This window comes from Aplidium turbinatum, chromosome 15 (assembly GCF_918807975.1).
Source record: "Aplidium turbinatum chromosome 15, kaAplTurb1.1, whole genome shotgun sequence".
NCBI lineage: Eukaryota > Metazoa > Chordata > Ascidiacea > Aplousobranchia > Polyclinidae > Aplidium > Aplidium turbinatum.
Window position 1 is genome coordinate 8,094,337 of NC_137486.1, and position 21,684 is coordinate 8,116,020.

The 21,684-nt window shown below is 37.2% G+C and overlaps 2 protein-coding genes across 3 annotated transcripts in view; one reads left to right on the top strand and one right to left on the bottom strand.

Annotated features, from left to right (window-relative positions):
* The window catches only part of LOC145784270 (uncharacterized), a 66,671-nt gene that overhangs the window by 12,497 nt on the left and 32,490 nt on the right, over positions 1 to 21,684 (bottom strand). For both annotated transcript variants that reach the window (XM_082596058.1, XM_082596057.1), the window contains exons 7-9: positions 3,193 to 3,798; positions 2,750 to 2,907; positions 2,194 to 2,419 (exon numbers count right to left, since the gene is read on the bottom strand). In XM_082596058.1, the coding sequence (XP_082452184.1) occupies positions 2,194 to 2,419; positions 2,750 to 2,907; positions 3,193 to 3,798 (990 nt within the window). The remainder of the gene's footprint in view (positions 1 to 2,193; positions 2,420 to 2,749; positions 2,908 to 3,192; positions 3,799 to 21,684) is intronic.
* LOC145784651 (leukocyte elastase inhibitor-like) lies at positions 9,621 to 14,550 on the top strand. The gene is made up of 9 exons (XM_082596518.1): positions 9,621 to 9,768; positions 10,461 to 10,541; positions 10,726 to 10,742; positions 10,956 to 11,181; positions 11,675 to 11,864; positions 12,265 to 12,439; positions 12,800 to 12,965; positions 13,280 to 13,396; positions 13,569 to 14,550. The coding sequence occupies exons 1-9, from the start codon at positions 9,675 to 9,677 to the stop codon at positions 13,946 to 13,948; spliced, it is 1,446 nt and encodes a 481-aa protein (XP_082452644.1). The 5' UTR covers positions 9,621 to 9,674; the 3' UTR covers positions 13,949 to 14,550.

Here is a 21,684-nt window from a genome sequence, read left to right on the forward strand (position 1 = left end):
TCTGTTGCATCCTTTCAAGGTAAACTATGTGCCTTATTATAAGCTAAAGAATGGAGTAAGTGATCGATTTGGATCCAGTACCAGTTTAGCAAAACAAAAATGAAACATCGTTGATAACACTGCATGAATTGCACCTCATCTCATCATACAGACGATAATGTGGTGTGCAGTTTGTGGCTCAGATTTTCAAACTGCACACAACATTATCTATCAATGTCCTGTATACCGACCACAAGATAGACATGTGGACCTAACAACGCTCGATGAATACAGAATCCATTGGCTGCTGCGCCTGGATGTAACAACGTGATCTGTGGCGGCCTCAAACGCAAGAAGAAGAATACAGACGATACATCTTAAAACATCCAGACACAGCAACCAACATGCCGATGCTGTAATCGTGAGCTACTGACGCATCAGACACACGCATAGTACTCGGGGTAAAATAAACGAGGGACATGGCTGCTCTGTGCAAAGGGTCAGTACTTATTACCCTGTAAAAAGCTTGTTAGTTACTTCGGTGGGAAGAGATGACAGTTCCTCCAAGGAATGGCTGCATGCTAAAACAAGACGATGACAAATGTACTGCACGGTTGACTTGTATGAAAGATAATAACTTAATAAGCCTACCTTGATAAAGATATGAAATCAATGTTGTACAAAGGCAACAGTTCTTTACAACCGTTTGCTACTTGAAACGTGACCATCAATGGTAGCTTGTGGAAATTAAGCAGCTGGCCAATTTTTTTCAAGAAAGTTAATCGCAGTTGTAAATTAAAAATTAATAGACTGTTGCAGTAACAATATCCGAGTTAATGTTTGAAAATTTGAAAGAGTTCCAAAATCTTAATTATGAAATTGCTTAAACTGGATTATTAAGTTTCCGATTCAATTATATTAACTCCAAAACATCACAAGCACACTAATGTTAGCTGAACGTCTTCCAAATCAGTGACTTAATTCACTTTCTATAGATTTGGCAGAAGCCCAAAGAAGATCTCAGAAATTCAATGAAACATTACTATATTTTGATTTCAAGCTGGCAGACTTTTGAACGCGAAACAACTCAGTGGCGGAAAACAGTGAGACAAAACACAGACTCCATCTCTTAATTCGGTTGTGAAATCATCACAGATTACTAATTAACTAACCCCATATGACGTCATAGGAACGCTTTAAAGCTTTAGTATCAAATACAAACAAAATGCTTTGGCAATTAGAGGTTATTGGAATCGATTTCCATTTTAATTAAGCAGAATAAAAAACGACTGCGTTGATTTAGGGTTTTCCAACGAAAACGTAACGTATTTTTCATCAAAAAAGTGATATATTTATAACATATCCATCATAACTACGAAATGTTTTCTATACTAAAAGCAGTACAGTATGTGCATTAATTAAGAGGCTGGGGTTAGGCTAAAAAGGAAACTTGGCTGTTTCGTTTCATTTCCTATCTCCTTGGTAGTGCCTTGCAGGCGCCAGGAAAGTTTTGAGATTTTCCAAATAAGCTGCATTTCCTTAAAAAAAAACAACGGAAACTTGACAAACACATCAGAAGCCAACTCCCATTCCTTGTTAATCTCAATGATGTCACATCGAATTTTGCGCACAGCACTGTCTATGCTGTAGCAACAAATACCAGTGCAGACACAAACTTCAAAAAAAATGATGTAAACACAAGACAGACAATAGCAATTGTTCGTCTCACAAGGGAGGGACCCTACAAGGGCACCAAAGTTGCCACTGTTTACATATTATCAACGTCCCCAGACGTTTTATCTTCTCATGTTTTAGATAAGATGGTGGGTGTGGTTTTTACAATCTAACTGTAGATGAGCACTCCCCCTGAAAATCAGTCGTTTCTACATTGAATGAAAGTCTCTAAGCGTTGAACCAACGTAAAGAAACTGATTTGCTGTTTGGGATTAAACATGAAACACGCTAATAACCACAACAAAATGGATAAGAAGAATTAAACTACTTTGTTTGAAAAAAAATTGGAGACACACTTACATTTAGATAACTAGCTCAGTGAAGAGCCTCGCTTATTCAACAATGGATGAATATGATTCAGTCAAACCAATCTCCAAAAATGAGAACTGTTCGTCACTCGGAGTTGGAAGAATCCATTTATTTTTATAGAGTCAACATCGCAAGACACTAAATAAACGTTGATTCAAAATGTTTACTTACTAGGACATATTTCTTCATGAGGAGATAAAGAAGATCAGGGGGAGGATAAAGAGTTTTGCTCATCAGCATCCCACAAGTGAGGAGAATGGAAGGAGAGTGAACAAGATCAACAAAGATCTCCAACATTTCTAGCTCTCGCTTTCCAAATCTACGTGGTGGGGAAACTCCAGCAGGAGGAGATGGATGATCCACATTTTGAGAAGGAGTCAAAGAATCAGATTTTATTCTGAAGAGGAAGTTAAATTTTAAGATTTTGCATCAAAGCATGGCTTCGCTATTTGTACAGTTATAAGGCCACTTGATTACGGTTGAAAAAAAAATTAAGCTGATTACAAAACCAAAACAAAGCCAGCGACAAACTTAGGTGCGATCTGGAAAGGGAGGCGAAGATATATCGTGGTACTGTTAGAATTTGCTCAAACCTAAAGCACACAGAAGTCGTTGAGGGTAGCTTGTTAGTTGTTACAATGATCCACCACTCAATAATTCACTCAAAATAAAAATGTAGGCTACAGTAGACACAAATAAGTGTTTTAAAAAAAACTTATAAATTTACAGGATTTTTTTCTGTGCTTCCTGGATTAAGGTTCGTTTCTTCTTCAGCCAGTCCGGAGGTTCCCATCTCTGCTTTACATTATCACGTGACAATCCCCCACGGTCGAGTAACCTTGTTTCCGAGTTCGATTTTCCAAAGGTATTCCTCGAAGGTTGTTTCTACGAGCGCAAATAACCGCTTATGCAAACAGAGTGATAGATGAGTAGACTAAAAGATTCAACTCTACCTCTAGTCATTTACTTTACAGAAATTTCGACGTAAAATATCGATGAAGCTCGGAGGTATGTTGAGAAAAACTTCAACTTCATTCAGTTATGACCTTGTTTAGTCGGAAACACATGCATAGAAATGGATCCATTCTACACAAGGCTTTTCAATAATAAACGTCATAAACCATTGTGCAAACGTAAAATAAACTACATCCATTCATAAAAATACTATACCTCAGTATTCATGACGAAAGTGGTAGAGTCCATACGCTTAGCCGATACTAAGGAAGCATTCTTATTCTCAGGGGGAAATGTGCCAGGTTTCGTATACTTAGGCACAGTTGACGGGCTAGATGACGATAGGGATTTCTTGTCACTGATTTCCGCAGGTAATGGATTAAGTCCGCGCTTCAGAGACGCGCTTTCATGTGGAGAGGTTGTTTTTGATGATTTTGAAGAACTTGCAGTTTCATGCTTACGCAAGGCCTCAAGGCGCTTTGAAAGCGTTGTTGACTCACTAAGGTTCGATTTGCTTGGGTTTGAAACAGTTGCTGTGTGGCTTGTTTCAAGGCTATTTAAGTGGCCATGAGGCACGCTGCGGTTAGTGACAGACATCGATGAAGCGTCTACAGGTTTGCGTTTGGTGACTGAAGTTCGACTACTGTTTTGGGACACTTCGGTGCTTTTCTTGACGTTAAGATGAGGAGGTGGATGTTTAGTGGAGGAAAGATTTGGACTCGTAAAAGATGTTGCTTGGTCAAATTTCGACTTCGAAGATGAAGGTTGATCTGCAGTGATGTCGGCGAAAAGAGAGTACCGTGAAACCGATGGAGTAGGATGCTGTAAAAAAGTATTTACAATTTAGTTTTTCTGCAAGAACAGTCCAGTTTATGACATTTTATCAATTTTCAAGCAAATTGTAGATAAACTTGTGTACAATGCAAATTGATTTTGCTTGAAATTAAGCAGTTTAAAGCAATTTACAAGATTTAATCCAATGCTTCTGAAAGAATTCGAAATGTTAAAAAAACGTTCCAGAGGATTTACTCGTTCGTTATGCTAAAAGCAACAACAATGACATTACAATAGAAAAGGATTTTTTCCCAACGAAACAGTTGGATTGAATAATTTCAATCTTTATTGTAAATTATTCATTTCTTTTATTCCATTTCACTGTGCCAAAACGGCGGAAAATCAATGCACCAGTTTAACTAAGCTTAGCGTTTATTGAAGCACCGGCCTTAATTCTTTTTATAAAGAAAATGACATGCTCAGTGTTTATGTAACTTTTGCGCCTACACAACCCCCATGCATTGACACGAGCAAAGCTAACGCTTTTACATCAATTCAACGTCTGATGACGTTAAATTTATGCAAAAACTTAATGCGTGGTAAATAAGATCTCCTTCGAAACTTTGATTTGAGGTTGGCGAACGGTCGAGATAGTTTGTGAATGGCCATTTCCTGGCAGAAGGTCATGGTCTTAAGACTAAAAAGTATTCACAGCGAAGACAATTTACCTTTGTCTGGAATATGTTATGAGACGTTAAATGAATGCTGAAATATGACTTTTAGTAATGCTTTGAATTTGCGTCAAATAACACCTGTTACAACAGCTGGATTTATATGTAATCGATCACGATTTGAGCAGTAATGCAGGAAAAGCACCTAATCCGAGATAGATTAAAGACGACACTTAGTAATACAACGAAAAACGAAAGCAATGTTTAAAAAAAAGGTTACGCCTACAAGAGGCTTTCCGGAAATAAGTTGTCAAAATTAAAAGAGCAACAGCGTGAAATTTAACTCCATGAAGCACACTTGGTAAGAAGTAAAATATGTGCAGTGTTGGTAGGTTATTAAAACTTGACCCGTGAAATCGTAGGAAAGTCTAGACTACATTACCCCAATAGACAACTTGGCTTTACTTCAGGAATGTTGGTATTTCAGACGTTTTCGCTTTGCAGTAAGATTGAGAAATCTGCTTTGACGCGGATACTATATTAATTTGAAACCCCATGACAAAATCACGATTACAACTTATATAATGCACTTAGGCTTTTGAGAGTTTTATTACAAAACTCATAATCTTTGGCAACCCTAAACCCGATTACACTTATGCACGATTTGGTGGTCAACAATTTTTATTGAAGAAAAAGGTTCGAAGATTCTTCACCACGCAAACATATGAGATTGGGTACCAATCATATAAATATCACACAAGTGAAGTTAAACATTGTTATTATCGATTGTGAATGTCCGAGTGACTAAATAATTTTTTTTTTGAAACCCATGTCGGTTGCAGTTTCAAATATCAAGATCGTTAGCACTGGTGGTAGTGACAGAGCTATGTCAATCGTGAAGATGTGCAAAGTCTACATTTTAAATAATTGTGTAAAAACGGCAGCTACTAACTTATCGAGGGAGAAAAAAGACCTGTTAAAAGACTTCAGCAAATAATGATGCCATAAGTTGACAACAATGATCTGGAAAACGATCAAAATAATTAGGAAGTTTAATCAAGTGATGACATGAAGAAACTCTAAAAACACTTGAAACTGTTGAGTGCGTTGAAGAACTTACGCAATTTCATACAAAAGTCATTTTGTCCGAAAATGCAAGTTTGTGAAAACGTCATAATTTTGAACGAAGTAGAAAAGATGTAACGACGTAGAAATGATGCAAAAAAATGTAACTTTTGCTAGCAGGGATGGTAGTTGGTAACCTTATTTCAAGCAACAAAAATAGAACATATTTGTTGACGTCTTATCAATGTCTGTAAACGTTATTTTCAGCTTCTATGAACACTTACTGTGGCGCAGTTTTATAAAAAAAAATTGCATGAGGTAGCGAAACCAACGGTCATTTTGAGGTAGTTGGGCTCAAAAAGACGAAGGTAACCAGATGATGCGAAGATGGGATACGTCTGACATTTTTTGCGTAAATTTAACGGCAACAAACGTTGAAACATTGCAAGAAAATATTGATTTCTGTCAGAAGGAATCAGAAATATGTAAAGAGAAAATAAAATACAATAAAAGTATCAATTGCAATCACGTCAATACACAAGGTGGTCTACTACTTAAGATTTTCAACAACAAAAAAGTCAACGGCGTCTCAAAATAACAACGAATTTTCTCTGCTGTAAATTTGTGGTGGCAATTTTATGTTGATAGATGAAGATAATGTCTATCGCATAAATGTGAAAGCTAAAAGTTTGTGTAGAAATGCATGGCGTGCACAGTCAGATCATAGCAGAGACTCAGTTGGCGCTTTTTTCATTGCTTTGGCGAAATTAAGCGTGGAAATGATGTACGTAAAGGAGATCTTTATACAAAGGGGGATTTCCCGATACCTGACACAATCCTGCAACAACAGATTTCTTTTAATCTGTTTCATCACAATTCTTTCAATCCAGTTGTTCAGATAACCTCGTTAATTGAACATCAGGTGACGAGACAAAGGAGGTCGAATTGAAGAGGTCTTACTACACACAATGAAGGTAATTCTGATTTCTGAGCAGCGACGTCAAATAACCATTGCGAAACAGGATTTTGTTGCTGGTTGTGGTTTGCTTGCACTGTATTATATTGTTCACATCGTAATGCTTGTAACGAGTTTGTATGTAGGAGTAGGGTGGTTCTTAATGCTTTGAAATAAAGATAAATCAGTAAATAAAAACACATCTTTGTTAAGTCAGACTGAATTTTATATCAGTGCTCTTCAACCCAGGTTTGACGTGACAGCGGTGCATGGGTGCGAATAATGCATGGGGATTCAGCAAAAATTATAAAATTACTCAATGACGTTAGAAAACAATTAACTAAAAAAGTTTTTCTTGGAAGTGTTGCCTAGATCGTCAAGCACTGATAAAAACATGAAATGATGTCAATACTTTGAGCTATATTCGAAACCGCACAAACCAAGTAGGGTATTCACAGAGCTGTGAACATTAATAGATGCGTCATTAAAGAGTTGATCTTTTATACGTAACTTCTCTATCTCGCCTTTTCAAAGAACGTGACCAACGACCGAATAAATTTTATATCCATGAAGGTTTCGATGACATTGAGATATTGCATACCTTAAACTTAAATACATAAATTTGGAGTTGCATTTGCAGTTTGCACTAATCTTTTTAAAGGCTGAGTATGAAATAAATTTCTGGTTTGCGGATCAACATTAATCAGTGTTATAAAAGAGGTAGTTTTCTGAGCGCTGCTTTTGTGTTTATGCAAATGCAGTAAATCTTTGTTGCATCACTTCGCATTTTAACGCATAGGGTGCAAGAATTTTAACCTTCAAACAGTGAAAGACAAACAAAAGGTTAAAGAATTAAAGAGCTCTGGTCGAAATGATGCAGCAAAATCTCCAGCCAGAAAATCAGTCCTTTTTTACATTTATTCAACGTCTACAAACGTTGAATCATTGTAAAATAGGACTCATTTGCTGTCTGGGTTAATGTCACTTGAGGACAACTAAAAACGAATCTGAAACAGAGGGGGGAAAAAGGCAAACTACAGCGTCAACCAATAGTGAATACTAGAGAACAGTCTATAAAACCCAATGTATGTTGCAGCAAAGTTAAATACTATAGCCGGGAAGTGAAACAGAGTTCTAAGGAACAAAGACATTTTCTGACGTTGAGATTGAAAACAGAAATATCAGACCATAAGCACCACCTGGTTACGAGGTGCAGAACATTTAAACGAGTCAGATACTTGTGTTTTGTCGATAGAACAGACGTTTTAGTTGTATCAAAATTATGCTACTTGTTGATAATAGACTGATTTGCAAAAATGTGCGGTTGGAAAATTCGCATATAATTTGATATAATGTTCATCAAAACAAGTCGTTGTAGACAAGGGTGGGTCTTATGTTATCATGACTTTCCTCGTTAATTTTATGCTATTAAATTATTACATCGTGCAACACTATATCAAGTTAGGCTATGATGTTGTGCGCTCAATAGCATGGTATGAATGAAACTACTGGTGCTTCAATTTCTCAAATCAATGCTGAAGTAAAACATGCGAGAAGCTTGTTGTTCTTCAAGATGTAAATGGGAAGATTTCATTTTACCCCAGTAACAAAAGCTTCGTTTTTATCGATGTGCTGATACAAAAATGCAAGTGTTTGATGTTTTTATGGCACCAACGCATGCGGGTTCCATATAACATTAAACACAATTTTTTCTGTTGCAATTGAAGAATTATAAAACCATCAGGAGACAAATGGAACAAAATGTGTAAGAGAATCTTGGCCTGAAACAGATAAACCAGACAGAAAAAAACATGAACAACGTTTGTTATTTCACAGTAGGGCATCGGATGGAAAGATGAAGATTTGTTGGCGAGGCAAAATATGAAAATCAGGCAGTCTAAGTTTGGATTAAAATATCGTCGTGAACGACTAAGGCAATAAAACGCCAAGTTATTGCGTACATATAATGTCGAGCTTTGCATTCTTCGGTCATTGTCAGCCGATTTAACAGCGGTAATGTTTACATAATATTAGCAAGGTCCACAGTTTTGAAAATAATCACCGCCTACGAAATCTTCAAGAGCTCAAGTACGGTAAAGCGATCGTTAGCAAATAGTTTATGCTTGGGAAAATACCAGACACGATTAAAGAAACAGGTTCACCACAAACTACAGCGGCTTTTTCACGAAAAAGGAATTTAACAATTTTTTCTTCTTAATAGAGGAAAGGTGCTTATTACGGTTGATTTAATTAGCCCATTCGAGTAGGTGAAGCTCAGACAAATCGAAAGCGTCTCACCTCGACGATGCTGCGGTACAACGAAAAGGGCGTAGTAACATAAAGTAACATTACAGCAAAGAACCAAAAACAGATTGGCTTTATATCGTCAGTGAAGGAGTGAACTGTGCCGAATGGTACAAGGAAAAATGGCACAAATGCAAAAAAGAAAAATGGCGCAATGACATTTCCTTCTTTGCTGAATTTGGAGATCTTTTGAGTAGTACTTTTTGAGTCAATAAATAACAGTGTTTATTTTGGTACAGAGCTGTGTCTACTGCAAATATTGGTTACCCAAAACGCTTAGTTACACAGGTAGTTTCAACACAACCTTATAGAACAATCAGATTTTGCACCAAATTTATACACTCAAGGTTCTGTGATAAATAGGAACACCAATTATATCAAGTGAGACAGAGACACTCCAACCCGTAGCCGAGTGAAACGGATGTTTTTCCAGCACAAAAACCTAAATAAATTTTTATCCGGGGGTCACTAGATACGACGAAACCTACCTCAATAAGCGATGTAAAACCAACCAAAAACTGACAAAACATAACACTGAAGATATTGATAGAAATGTAGTACACAGACCGTGGATCATAGCTGCTGATTCAGACAAAATTACAATGAGATATGTGTTTTGAAAACAACACAGTATTGTCATAAGAGTATTGTGTTCGGAACAGAAAAGTAAAAAACTAAGCTTCATAAGCAGATCCATTGCAAAATTGTGGCATCATTAGTTCAAAGTAATGAGATGAAAAATATAAAATTCTTTTCTATGTCTTTGAACTGTTTCACTCACGTACATTGAAATCTCAAGTGACAGAAAAAAGTAATGATCAAAAATCGATAAAGTTGTTTGAAATAGCAGATCTTTTCTCATATTTCAGCGTGACTTCACTTCTAAGTAATTTAATATTTATGACTGGAGAAATTGCCAATTTTCAAGGATGAATGGTTTCTTTGTCAACCGCCTTGCTCTCTGCTTCCTACTTGCGGTACAATGTTGTGTTGGACAAAATGAAGATTATGAACCAATTCTGGGTAAGAATCTGTAATGTAAGACTTTGGAAGGTACACAAATCATTAAATGAACGTGCGAACTCGACAGTGTTGTCTATCAGCCTAAGCTTAAGACCCGATAGTTTTTTATTTGCTACTAAACTTTTGATAACTTCTTCATGTAAATGCGAAGAGACGTCCTAGACAGCAAAATTTACATTTATTCAACGTCTGCAAACGTTGTATCAATGTAAAAACGACGGATTTTGCTGTCTGAGACTAGACTTATTGGACTTGAAAAGTAATAAAGAAGCAAAGACAAACTGCTTCGTTCCATGCCATGTTTCCGCGTATTGAAATCGCTTTCATTTTGTTATAAATAACTTTCTCCATGCCGTAACTTTTTTCAAACACATTTAGGGAAGTAATGAAGCAGACTCGCAACCTTCCACCGACTAACAAATCATGCTTTTTTACATTGATTGAACGTCTGCAGGCTTTAAATCACTGTAAAGAAATGCTGAGCTAGTTGAATAAAGGTCCTTCGTGCGCTAAATGCAGTAGCAAATAGCAATGGAACTATCTCAACAACTTGCACCACAAGGAAATTGGTCGTTTCATGGAGCCATTAAAACATAGATTTGGCAGCACTTAAAATGCCGTTGCAAATGGCAATCGTGCGTTTCATGTCTATACATTCAAGCGTGCTTTTCATAACTATTACGTTATTTCAGACTACAGCTACATCAACCATCTCCCGGAGGAACCATTCGGAGTGCAACAAACGAAGGCAAGTGAATGCAGCAGTGGCCAGAGTAGTGGTTGAAGGACCAGTTATTCGATTTACATTGTAACAAAATGTAGAGTTGTCACGCAATGTCTAAATAGTAAATGATGCACAAAGTCGCAATGTCGTGGTTTTGCATCCGTGCAACATTGATAAACGAAAATGATATTTTTGATCTTTCAAAGACTTTTATGACTGCATGTGACCTTTAGAACTGCTTGACAGCATTGTGCCTTTATTGAATAGGCTATAAATGAAAACAAGTCAATTCGGAGCAAAAAAGCAAAGCAAATAAATTTGAATGCATTTCATTTGTTTTTTACTTCAAACAACACTGGTTGAAAAGAATTCTTCATTATCTGAAAGTTCTTCTTTCGAATAGGAACCACTTTGAAGTGACCTAAACTGACCTTCAAAACTATATCGGTTCTTACTCGCACAGGATGCACAACCGGAAAACGACAATGATACAAATGCACATGAGAATACCATTGATGTATTGGAAACTTATCATGATCCATACCCAAGCTGGCTCACCCCTGTGGCGAGATCTTTGCAAGACTTTTCCTTTGACGTATTCAATGCAATGAACAGAAACGAAGATAAAGAAAGCAACATAGTCGTGTCGCCAATATCAATCTACACAACACTGATGATGTTAAGACCAGGTAAATTGAAAATGTAATAATGATGGCACAGATACTTGATTTCCACTCGAACTTTGACAACCAGTCATCTTCCTGAATTTGGCAAGTGCTGCCAAATGATGACACGAGTGTCGCTTGTCACATACGTGAGTTGGAAAACAAAGAATAGAAGAATACCGTTCGTGGTAGTAGTTGGTAGTGGTACGAGAGGATACTGATTGGGGTACATGGTGCATAGGTACATGGTGCGTTGTAATCAATTTTTCTTTTGCTTGTCCTTTAATTACAATCCAGAGTGTTATCAGATCCTTCGAAACTCGTGTTACTAAAGTTTTTGCTATGCAGCAAGTTCTTCTTGTCGCACACAAATCGCACAACAAAAAGATAAGATCTTGCCAGAGGAGAAAATACTTTGTAGTTGATAAATAGTAATAACAATTTCTGGTGCAAAGCGAAAAAAATTTCACTCAGGCACACAATCATAAAAGCACGAAAATATCATTTGCAATTTCAGGTCTTTCGGGCAACTCACTTTCTCAGGTCAATGACGTGCTTGGATGGGATTTGTTAAATAATGATGACGTGAGAAGTTTCTTTGACGTCATCTACAAAGGAAATCCGACGTACAAACTGAGATACGCAAGCAGAGTTTACGTCGATAACAGCGTGAAGTTACGAAAGTCTTACAAGCAAGATTTGAAAAGGTAAAAAATAAAAGCAGAACAAGAAAACTTGACACACTTTCACCATTCAGCGTGAAAATAATTTGTGATATAACGGCACAGCTATTTTAACGTGTCCACTTATGAAAATGGTGTGGATTGCCATTTCTGTTTCACAACCCGCGCTGTCTTAACGTTTGAATCGGTCGTGTGTTGGCTGTTTGTTAAAGTTTATGTATCCGGTTAAATACTCATTGCAGTGTATTAGTTACGATTGATCGTTGATTAGTTGTGACAAAATCGTCATAAAATCACATCGAGCGCTAGTTCAGTCACCCACACCTCCAGACAACTTTGCGTAGTGTTCACAGCAATATACCTGAGATAAACATAGCGCTAAATCAGACAACCATCTCTCATACATTACATGTTCATTGTTCAGTTTGAGCGTGGTCCAAGTCAGAAAAACTGACTTCGCAGGACGTCCACGCAGAAGTCGAAGGAAGATGAACAGATACGTGAAAAACAGAACAAAAAAACTGATAAATGAACTGGTTCCAGAAGGTGCGGTGGATGCTGGCACAAGACTGTACCTAATCAATGCCCTATACCTTAAGGTACGTTGACTGCACAATAAAAAGCTACGGTAAAAAAAGTAGCGTATTATTTCGCCACTTTCATTATTATATTGTACTTGGATGTAAATACCCAAAGATGGAGTGGAAGAATTCGTAGAGGCTACTGACGATTCTGGTATAACCAATTGATATCTTCAATTCAATTTTTTCCATTTTGTCATTGTAGGAAACATGGCAACGTTTGTTAGGCAGGCATATCCTTGATTGGAACGATTATGTGTTTAAAAAGTTGCAATTGCAATATCATAATATTCTTTAAAAATGTCTAATCTTGCGTAACATTTATGTTTTTAATTGAATCCAGAGCAGATTAAAGCATAATCGTATTTTTGACCTCAGGCAAAATGGAATTTTCAATTCTCCAAAGCTATGACTCGAATAAAGAGTTTTCATCTTAGCAATGATGACATTATAAATGTTCCCACCATGAAAGCCAAGTACGCTATCTGTACCTTGATGAGGCACAAACTATTGCAAGCAGATGTCTCAGTCCTTTCACTCGGTGGTAAGTCCAGTAAAAAAAATTGCACAAATGTATTCATTGCAACAAAACAAACAAATAGTCCAAAGCATAAATTACACGAATTTTATATAAACTACCGGAGTACCGGTACAACAATTTCTTTGTGAAAAACTAGTTGTTCCAGGTTTCTTTGCAAATTTTGAAAGTTATGTCACAAAAACACGTGACTTAGTCAAAGGACTAAACTAAACCATGAAATCTTATGGTGGATTCCAACGGAGCGTTGTCAACATGGTAACTGTAAGCGAAAATGAAGCTTTTTGAACGTTTATCACAATTGTTTTATTCTCCTGCAGATAGTCTGAGCATGTTGTTCATAATGCCACTTCATCCTGGCAACTTCACAAGCTTCTATGATGACACAACGCAAATGAAAGCAAAATTTACCAATTTATTTAACGAAATATGGCCAGGTAAGATGGTTAAAACACAGCTCAAATTCAAATAAATATAAAAGATAATTTTTTCTAAAGTCAACTAAGTTAAAGGAAAATCTCATAACGACTAACAGCGTGGCAGTTTTGTAGTCATCAGAATGAGGTCATTTGTGTTTCACTTTCAATCACAAAACAATTTTAATTGCAGCTGAAGACAATGGCGAGCGATACCTTGAAATCTGTTCGGTAACGATGCCTAAGTTTCGTGTTCAATATGAAAACGATCTGCTTCCTATATTGAGAGAAATGGGAATCAACGACGTTTTTGACGCAAACACGGCGGATTTGTCACGCATGACGCAAACTGACAACGAACTGTTTGTCGGCGACGTCAGGCACAAAGCAGTACTTGAAGCCAACGAAGGTGGCATAGAAGCTGCCGCCGCAACTTCTCTAGGTATTCAGATACGGTCAGCGGGACCAGGAACACATATGGTAATCGATCGACCGTTTATGTTTGCCGTTCGCCATGATAAAACAGGCGCGATTTTATTCCTTGGTAAAGTGCTGAGACCCGACGTAATCTGAAGAATTATTTAGATAAAATCAAAACTTTGAATAACAAAGTAGCCGCCAGAACAATTGGGTATGTCGTAGTTGCCACGGAAGGAGAGGAACGGGCAATCCAAAAATAAAATGTACAGTTGCATTTGCGAAGATACCGTACCATCAACTAAAGTACTAGACAGTGGAAATATAATCCACAAACTTTCAAATCTGCCCTTCGTTCGGTACAAATCTCTCAGAAATTATAAACTACATTGAACGAGAGATTCATAGAGCTAATCAATGCAACAACAACCAATCTCCATTTCATGCGACGTGATTCAGGCAGAAGCTTGTTTCAGAACGTAAGCCAGAACTTTCAAAGACAAAGCATGACAGTGTAATGCTGCACAGATGTTGCCGTGGATATCGCATTGTTTCTATCGTGGACGTGCTTTTTATGATCATTGTCGCATACATTATACAGAAGTAGAGTATTTATTTCACAGTGTAAAAACGTGCGCTTTTTTAATGTTTTACATATTGTGTGATACACGTTATGACAATAAACCAATTCAATCATTTATAATGTTTATGGAAAAGTAAAGTTTAACAAAGTTCGTGGACGATTTTATCAATTTCTGGAAGCCATTTGCTGCATTGAAGCGAATTGCATGACAAAAATTTCCAGTGATTGTGTTAAACTTACACGCAAAACCATTAAAAACTTCAAATGAAAATGATACGTGCAAGTAATTAGCACACGTCTGAAGAGGAAAATCTACAGAAAACTAGAATTGTGACCAACAGAAGAATATCAAGAATATCGCCTCGTTGTAGGCTACAAATTCTCAAGTTCTCATTCGGGACTTACGGTGCCTAGTTACCAAACTTGGTCTTGATTACATTGCATTAAATTTTGTAGACGTTGAATCAATGCAAAAGTAAAAAAATTGCTAACCGGGATCCATTTCAAAAAGATTTGGGTAACAAAACATAATTTTCAACGGCGCACAGATGGAGACTGGAGAGTTGCATCTTTCTATTCTTGTGAATGTGATGCTGACCACTTAGCAATTGAACCATCTTCCAACCACCAATGATGAGACCAAAGACTGACTGCTTTTTAGTAGCTTTACAGTGTAGCCCAGGAAACATCGTCAACTTAGGGTGGTAAAGATATAGATCTTCGGACATACAAACTTCGACGATAAATAAGCAAATAGGATGGGTTTCAAGTAAGCTTTGAGAGAAAAATATATTGACTACAAACAAACCCATTTCTGCAAGTAAAAAACCATGACCGTCCCTTTTCAAATGCTGGCACAAGGTAGCGATGAAACTGCAGAGCTTTTGATCACTAGCACTGCAGGCGAGTACACTGCAACACCACGTGGTGGGATGGCGCAGCGGATAAGGCGTTGGTTTTCCAATAAAGCAAACCTAGTTCGACACCAGGCTTAAGCTGGTTGTTAATAAACACGGCTCACCTCTACGTAAGGTGTATTAAATTGGGTGGGGCGAGCGTCATTGCTGAAGCAAAAGCAACCGAGAGCAAGGAACCCCTACTCTCGTTAGTGTGTTGAGAACCTTATCTTTTCATTCCCTTAAGCTCAGTGACTGAGTTTGGGACCAAAATACTGCAACAGTCAACACCACGTGGTGATGCTACACAACATACACAGTTTAATCAAGTCACGTGACCCGAAAACGTAACAAACACGATTTGTCAGGAAATCCGTGGACAACCTTAATCAGTAGGCTATATATACATTACGTAAACAAAAGGAATTGAACGCAGCGTAATTTTCATGATATGTGGTTTTGAAAGCGCCCAGTAAACTATGATGAAAGAAAATGGGGAAGATTGTTGGGTTTGAAGGTAAGTTAAACTCCACTTTATTTTTTATTTTTTTTTTTATCTGAAAAGGTTGAGTTGACGTATTTCTGTTTTCATTTTGAAAACAGCTTCTTTTTCTGCGTATTTCCCTGATTTCAGGACCTGATTGTCTGATTATTTGGGCCCAGAACTGGAATGAGATTTTATAACAAAGGAGGCTTTTCTCTCTTTTTCAGCTGCATGCAATGGCAAGTGAAATACGCTAAGTCAGATAAATGTATCTATGTAAAGATACTGGTGAACCAAGAACGGCGTGTAAGCTCAATCAGTATTAACTGGGCCAAGAAGATTTGCTTCACAAAACCAAGTGATTAGGCTTAGATGCTTTACAAACGCAGGAAAACTGTATTTTCAACGTAAGTACAAGCTGGGCAATGGTGGAAAGTGCTAACTACACCATAGTGAAAGAAGCAGTGCCAGCAATGCGAGGACTTGACTTTGGAGAAGATACTTGAGGCATTACCCACACATTAAAGAACTGCAAAATTATGCTATTTCCAGAACAATAAACATGGAAAGACCCGATATTTCATCAGCTGTGTACTACTGTACACTGTACAGTGTACAGTTTACTCCAACACTATCAAACCACGTCTGTGCCTGTTGAAAGAAGTTTTCAATGCATCACAGATTACTGGCCATTGGCCAAGTGGCCAAGGACAAAAATCTTAATGTCGAAAATGTGAAATACTACATTATGTTACATTTTAGCTCTTGTTGTTGATGAACATGATTTCATTGTAGAGTTACTTGCCTGCTTATAAAGTCAGGCAATGTGAAAAGAAAAAAAATTTAAAAATCAAAAATCGAATTATTACACAGGGTGACTTATTGCTATGTAGAGTTTTTCTGTAAAATTTCACGCAAAAATATTCAGTAACCTTAAACACGTAGTCAATTTTGTCCTTGGCATTTGTTGCCTGCACAGAGTTGCCAGGTACAAATTTTTTGAAGAAAAAAAACTTTATTTTTTTTTATTGTTTATTTTATTTTTTTCTAATTGTAAAAATTTCCAGCTTGAACAACCACAACAACAATTACATATGACCTGCTAGTTGCCCTTTTAGGTAAAGGCTGACGGTGTACGGTAAGATATTAAACAATCACCTGGCAACAAACCCTATTTTTGCTTGGTCAGCAAAAAGTGATATTAAAGCTTTTTTTCACTTCTATGGTAAGAGGAGGAATGCACATTGCACTGTGCATAACACTTTGGTTTTGTTTGGCAGTATCATGGCTGATTTAGTTGACAAACTAATCTAATACCATAAATTTGACATATTAATGTTCAGTGGCGTTATGACAGTGAATATAAATAAGTCATACAACATACACTATTAGGGTGGGCTGAAAAACACTTATTTTTGAATTTCAAAAAAAAGGTGTTCTCAAAAGCTGCCAAATCGACCTAAAAATCATTTCCCAAAATTTTGGGGGGTGGCCCCCTCAATCGGCCGTGCCACCAGGCCCAAAAGGTCAATTAAAGGTCAAATTGCCATATCTCGAAAACTACTTGGGCTGGAAGGGTCAAACAAAGCTCAAAAGAAGCAGAAACATAAAGTTTCTATCTGTTCTAAGACAACTTTTTAGTATAGTTGCAATACAAATTGAGATATTTAGAAAAAACACATATTTTACTAAAGCGAGTAATTTAAGTCTTGGAAAAATTGTAGAAATTTTCACTTTGGTGACGCATTCGGTCTGGAATGTAGTAAAAACATATATTATATATTTATAACATTCAAATTAAATCACTAGTAATAGTATCCAAAAGACCTTAACAGCCTGTTTCATCCTATGATGGGATTCAGAAGGTTCTTATTCAAGAACTATCTGAAGATCCCATCACAGGGTGAAACTGGCTGTTACGGTTTTTGGTACTAGTAATTTAATTTGAATATATTTCTCTGCTTGGCCATGTGTTTGGTATTGAGCACTCTTTTTGTAGAGTTAATAGTTCAGTTTATGTATATATATAACATTCAATGGTTTTACTTGACATGTAATGTATATGATATAATATTTTGAGCTGTGTGCGGCCTGCAATCCTATATGGTAGCGAGACATGGGTATTGAGAGAGAGTGAACTGGCAATCCTGAGAAGAACGGAATGGTCAATGGTGAGAGCAATGTGTGGGGTGAAAACGAGAAGGGAAAAAAGGACTGAAGAATTGTTGGATATGCTAGAGATGAGAGAGACCATAGACCAAATGGCAAGGGAAAATGGATTAAGATGGTATGGACATGTGATAAGGAGGGAGGAAGGAAGTTTTCTTAGAAAGGCACTAGATCTAAAGGTGGATGGGAAGAGGAAACGCGGTCGTCCAAGAAGAACGTGGAAACAACAAGTGAAGAATGAATTTAAAAAAAATCGGACTGAAGGAGGAAGATGCAAGGGACAGGGTGAAATGGAGAAAAGGGATAAAAACAATTGCTGCGCGGAAACAATCAGCCACCCCCACTAGTGGGGAACAAACCGACGATGGATTATGATGATGATGATGATTTTGCAAAGCATGCAAAAACAACATAGAATTTAAAGCAGTTATTTTCTCCTGTAATGTGTTACAAGTAGGCTACAAAGTCATCAATTATACAATTAATTCAGCATTGCCTTTTCAGTTACGTACTTGCAAATCCGAGTGATTTGACATGATTATTGATCCATAATCAATGCTATCATCAAATTATGAGTAATGGGGAACAAGTACATCAACTATAATAGATTAATAGCCTATATACTTTCTACAACCAGTGAGCAAATTGGACATAAATTAGCAAGAAAACATAGCATAATATACATTTCCGTTTTTCTCTGAAATTGGAAGGTTCATTTATGATAGCCGTCAATAATTTATGGGGCACATTGACTACTTAATTGCATGCACCCCAACTCATAGGCCTATGTATGTTGTATGAACCGCATTTAACTGCACCTTGCATCAGCACATTTCAATCCTGCACTACATAGGCCTATCTATTACCGGTATATAGCCTATAGTAGATAAATATTGTTCAATCTGTTGTTAATTTACATGGTGAATTGTTTTTTTGTCAAACATTTTCATCAGTTTTCGTGAACGGATTCTTTGTCCTATCATCCCATCCCTTCTTTCAAATGTTGCAACTGAACTGGATGCTCCAGATACAAGTTTGACATGTCTTTCCGCAGTTTGGCTATGGCAAGGATGTTCGTTCAAGTTGGAATGGACTTTGTCTGATTTGTTCAATTTCACTATCACTGAGATGTCTTTGTTAGAGGAGGTTCTTGCAGGCCAGGAAAATCCAGGTTCACCATTTTGTGAAATGCCTAAGTTGCTTTCACATTGATTTTCGGAATTAAAAACTTACGAACTGAACTTGTTGCCCTTTGGCTTTGCCTGTCTTGATCCTCTAGTTCCAGAAACCCTCATTCAAAGTTGAGGTTGCCTAATTTGAATTCAGGGATCCTTCCACGCAGGGACAACACTTTGTTTACAGCTTGCCTGTAGATACTTTCATCCTCGTGTCCAAGCATCCCCAAAATAACTTGTTCAGGATGTGCAAAAAAGCCATTTCTTTGCACAACTTCAACGGCAATATCAGCAATTTTTGTTTGGAAATTTTATGATCCTTTGTAGCATATTATAGAAGTTTTCTGATCCATGTGCAATTTTGCTTTATTTCAAACCATGATGGAAAATATATCAGCATGCAAAATTTTGCTAGCAACACCAAATTGGTTGAGGGATTTTCTGTTGCAGTATAAGAAAGTAGGATGCGACAAGCCAGAGTTAGCCACCTTGAGTGCACAATTGAACCAACCTCGATCAGCTTCAAGTCTATGTTAACAGATCCAACCATCACTGCCAAACAAATTTTGTAAGCGTAATTTTGATCTGCACTGAGATCGTAAATAATATCGTTTGGCAAAAACAAAAAAATTGGTTGAGAATAGGAGAAAAAGTGACCACAGGCCAATCGGATCGAAACACAAGAGTCAATGGCTTTTCCAATAGGCCCAGTAAAACTATCTGGACTATTGGTAATGCCATTGAGAGTTGCAAAGACATGGTGCAGAGGGAGTTCATTTGCATGTGTAAAAGGCACACCGACCACTGCAAAGGTCTCTTAAGAAGTACTTCCAGGCATCTTATGTATCCAGAATGGGTCCAGTCATTGCAGGAGTGCCATCTGTTCCTACCATTGCAAGTTTTGTTTTCAATGCAGTGCCTTCCATAGCTTCATATACACAATTTGCAATAGTTTTTTCCATTTTCAGGTGAGGAATGCCTGGTTCAGCATGGCATGATAAAACCAGCCTGGTTCACCAACAACTACATAATGTTCTTCCAAGACAGTGGCTTGATAGTGCCTGCCATTATCTGCTTCAAGAAGTGAGAGTGTGGCATCCTTTCTGCCATCGATGTACACTTCATTAATTAACAAGTTCAAAGAACTTTTCCTCATTATTTCGTATTTTTGTTCTGCTCTGAATCAGCACAGGAATCAATTCCGCAGTACTGATATACTTAATAATTTACAGTTTGTGTGATTTTCCCCCTCAAATTTAGCATAAAAAGCGTTTTTTTGAAATAACATAATTTGTAACGCAACTATGATAAAAACATCTTTTAGGACAGATAGAAACTTTGTGTTTCTGCTTCTTTTAAGCTTTGTTTGACCCTTCCAGCCCAAGTAGTTTTCGAGATATGGCGATTTGACCTTTTGGGCTGGGTGGCACGGCCGATTGAGGGGGCCACCCCTCAAAATTTTGGGAAATGATTTCTAGGTCGATTTGGCAGCTATTTAGAACACCTTTTTTTTGAAATTCAAAAATAAGTGTTTTTCAGCCCACCCTAATACACTATGTAGTATCAACAGTAAACACCACATGATATTGATTACATCATAGGAGCACAGTAACACTCAGTTATCAAAAACAATACTAATTGTGAACAGTGAACAATGGCACCGCATACGGAAGTGGTGAAAACAAATAAAAACAGAAAGGGCAAAATGAGCCAAATTACACTCATTTGTAACAGAAAAACATAATTTTTTTGTCTTCATCAGTGTCACAATCAAGGTGCAATGCCTCGCGATGGCTTGCTTTGTATCTTCAACGAGCGTGTTGTTTTGGTTGTAGAATTCTGGTGCGATGTGTTATTATCGGTTATGACCTGAAGTAACCTCTGATTACGAAATCTGTATTATGTAAAATGTGTTTTCTGGAATCATTTTCCCTACGTGACATTCTAGAGACTTCTGTTGTTTACATTCAAATGCTGCTTGATAGAACAATGGTTCTTTATGATGTAACCTTCTCGAAGTTACTGGACTGAACAACCAACTATAAATAGTGGTGTAGTTTGTGTAATGTTTATTATTATTATTATGAGTTGATTATGAGAGTTGTGCTATGAGTTGTGGATTGGTAGTTGATGCAGAAATTATTGGTGATTGAGACTTGAAGTAATTGAATACAAGTAGATGAGAATTGGTGCTGATATAAATTGTGTTCGAATTTAGAGTTATTTGAGAAGCCGTTCGTTAAAGTTCTTCAAGAAGTCAGATTATCATTTCACTAGTAGAATTATTCGACATTTAATTGACTGCTTTTCGGTTTGACCCATTAAACTACGTCATTGAACCTTTCCAAGTCTTTTTCCTGGTAAGAGATAGAAAGAAATCGTGACATTCTGGGGGCTCGTCCGGGAATAACCGAAAAAGAATAAACCGAAGAATACCGAAAGATTTATTGAGAGAATAATAAATTAACAACAAGCTGTCAAAATGGCGGATGCCGTCAAACATGAGATGATTGAAGACTTACGGAGCATGGCTGAACGAATGGGGCTGAGTGACAATGAAAAGTCTCAGTTTGTGATGGAAGAGT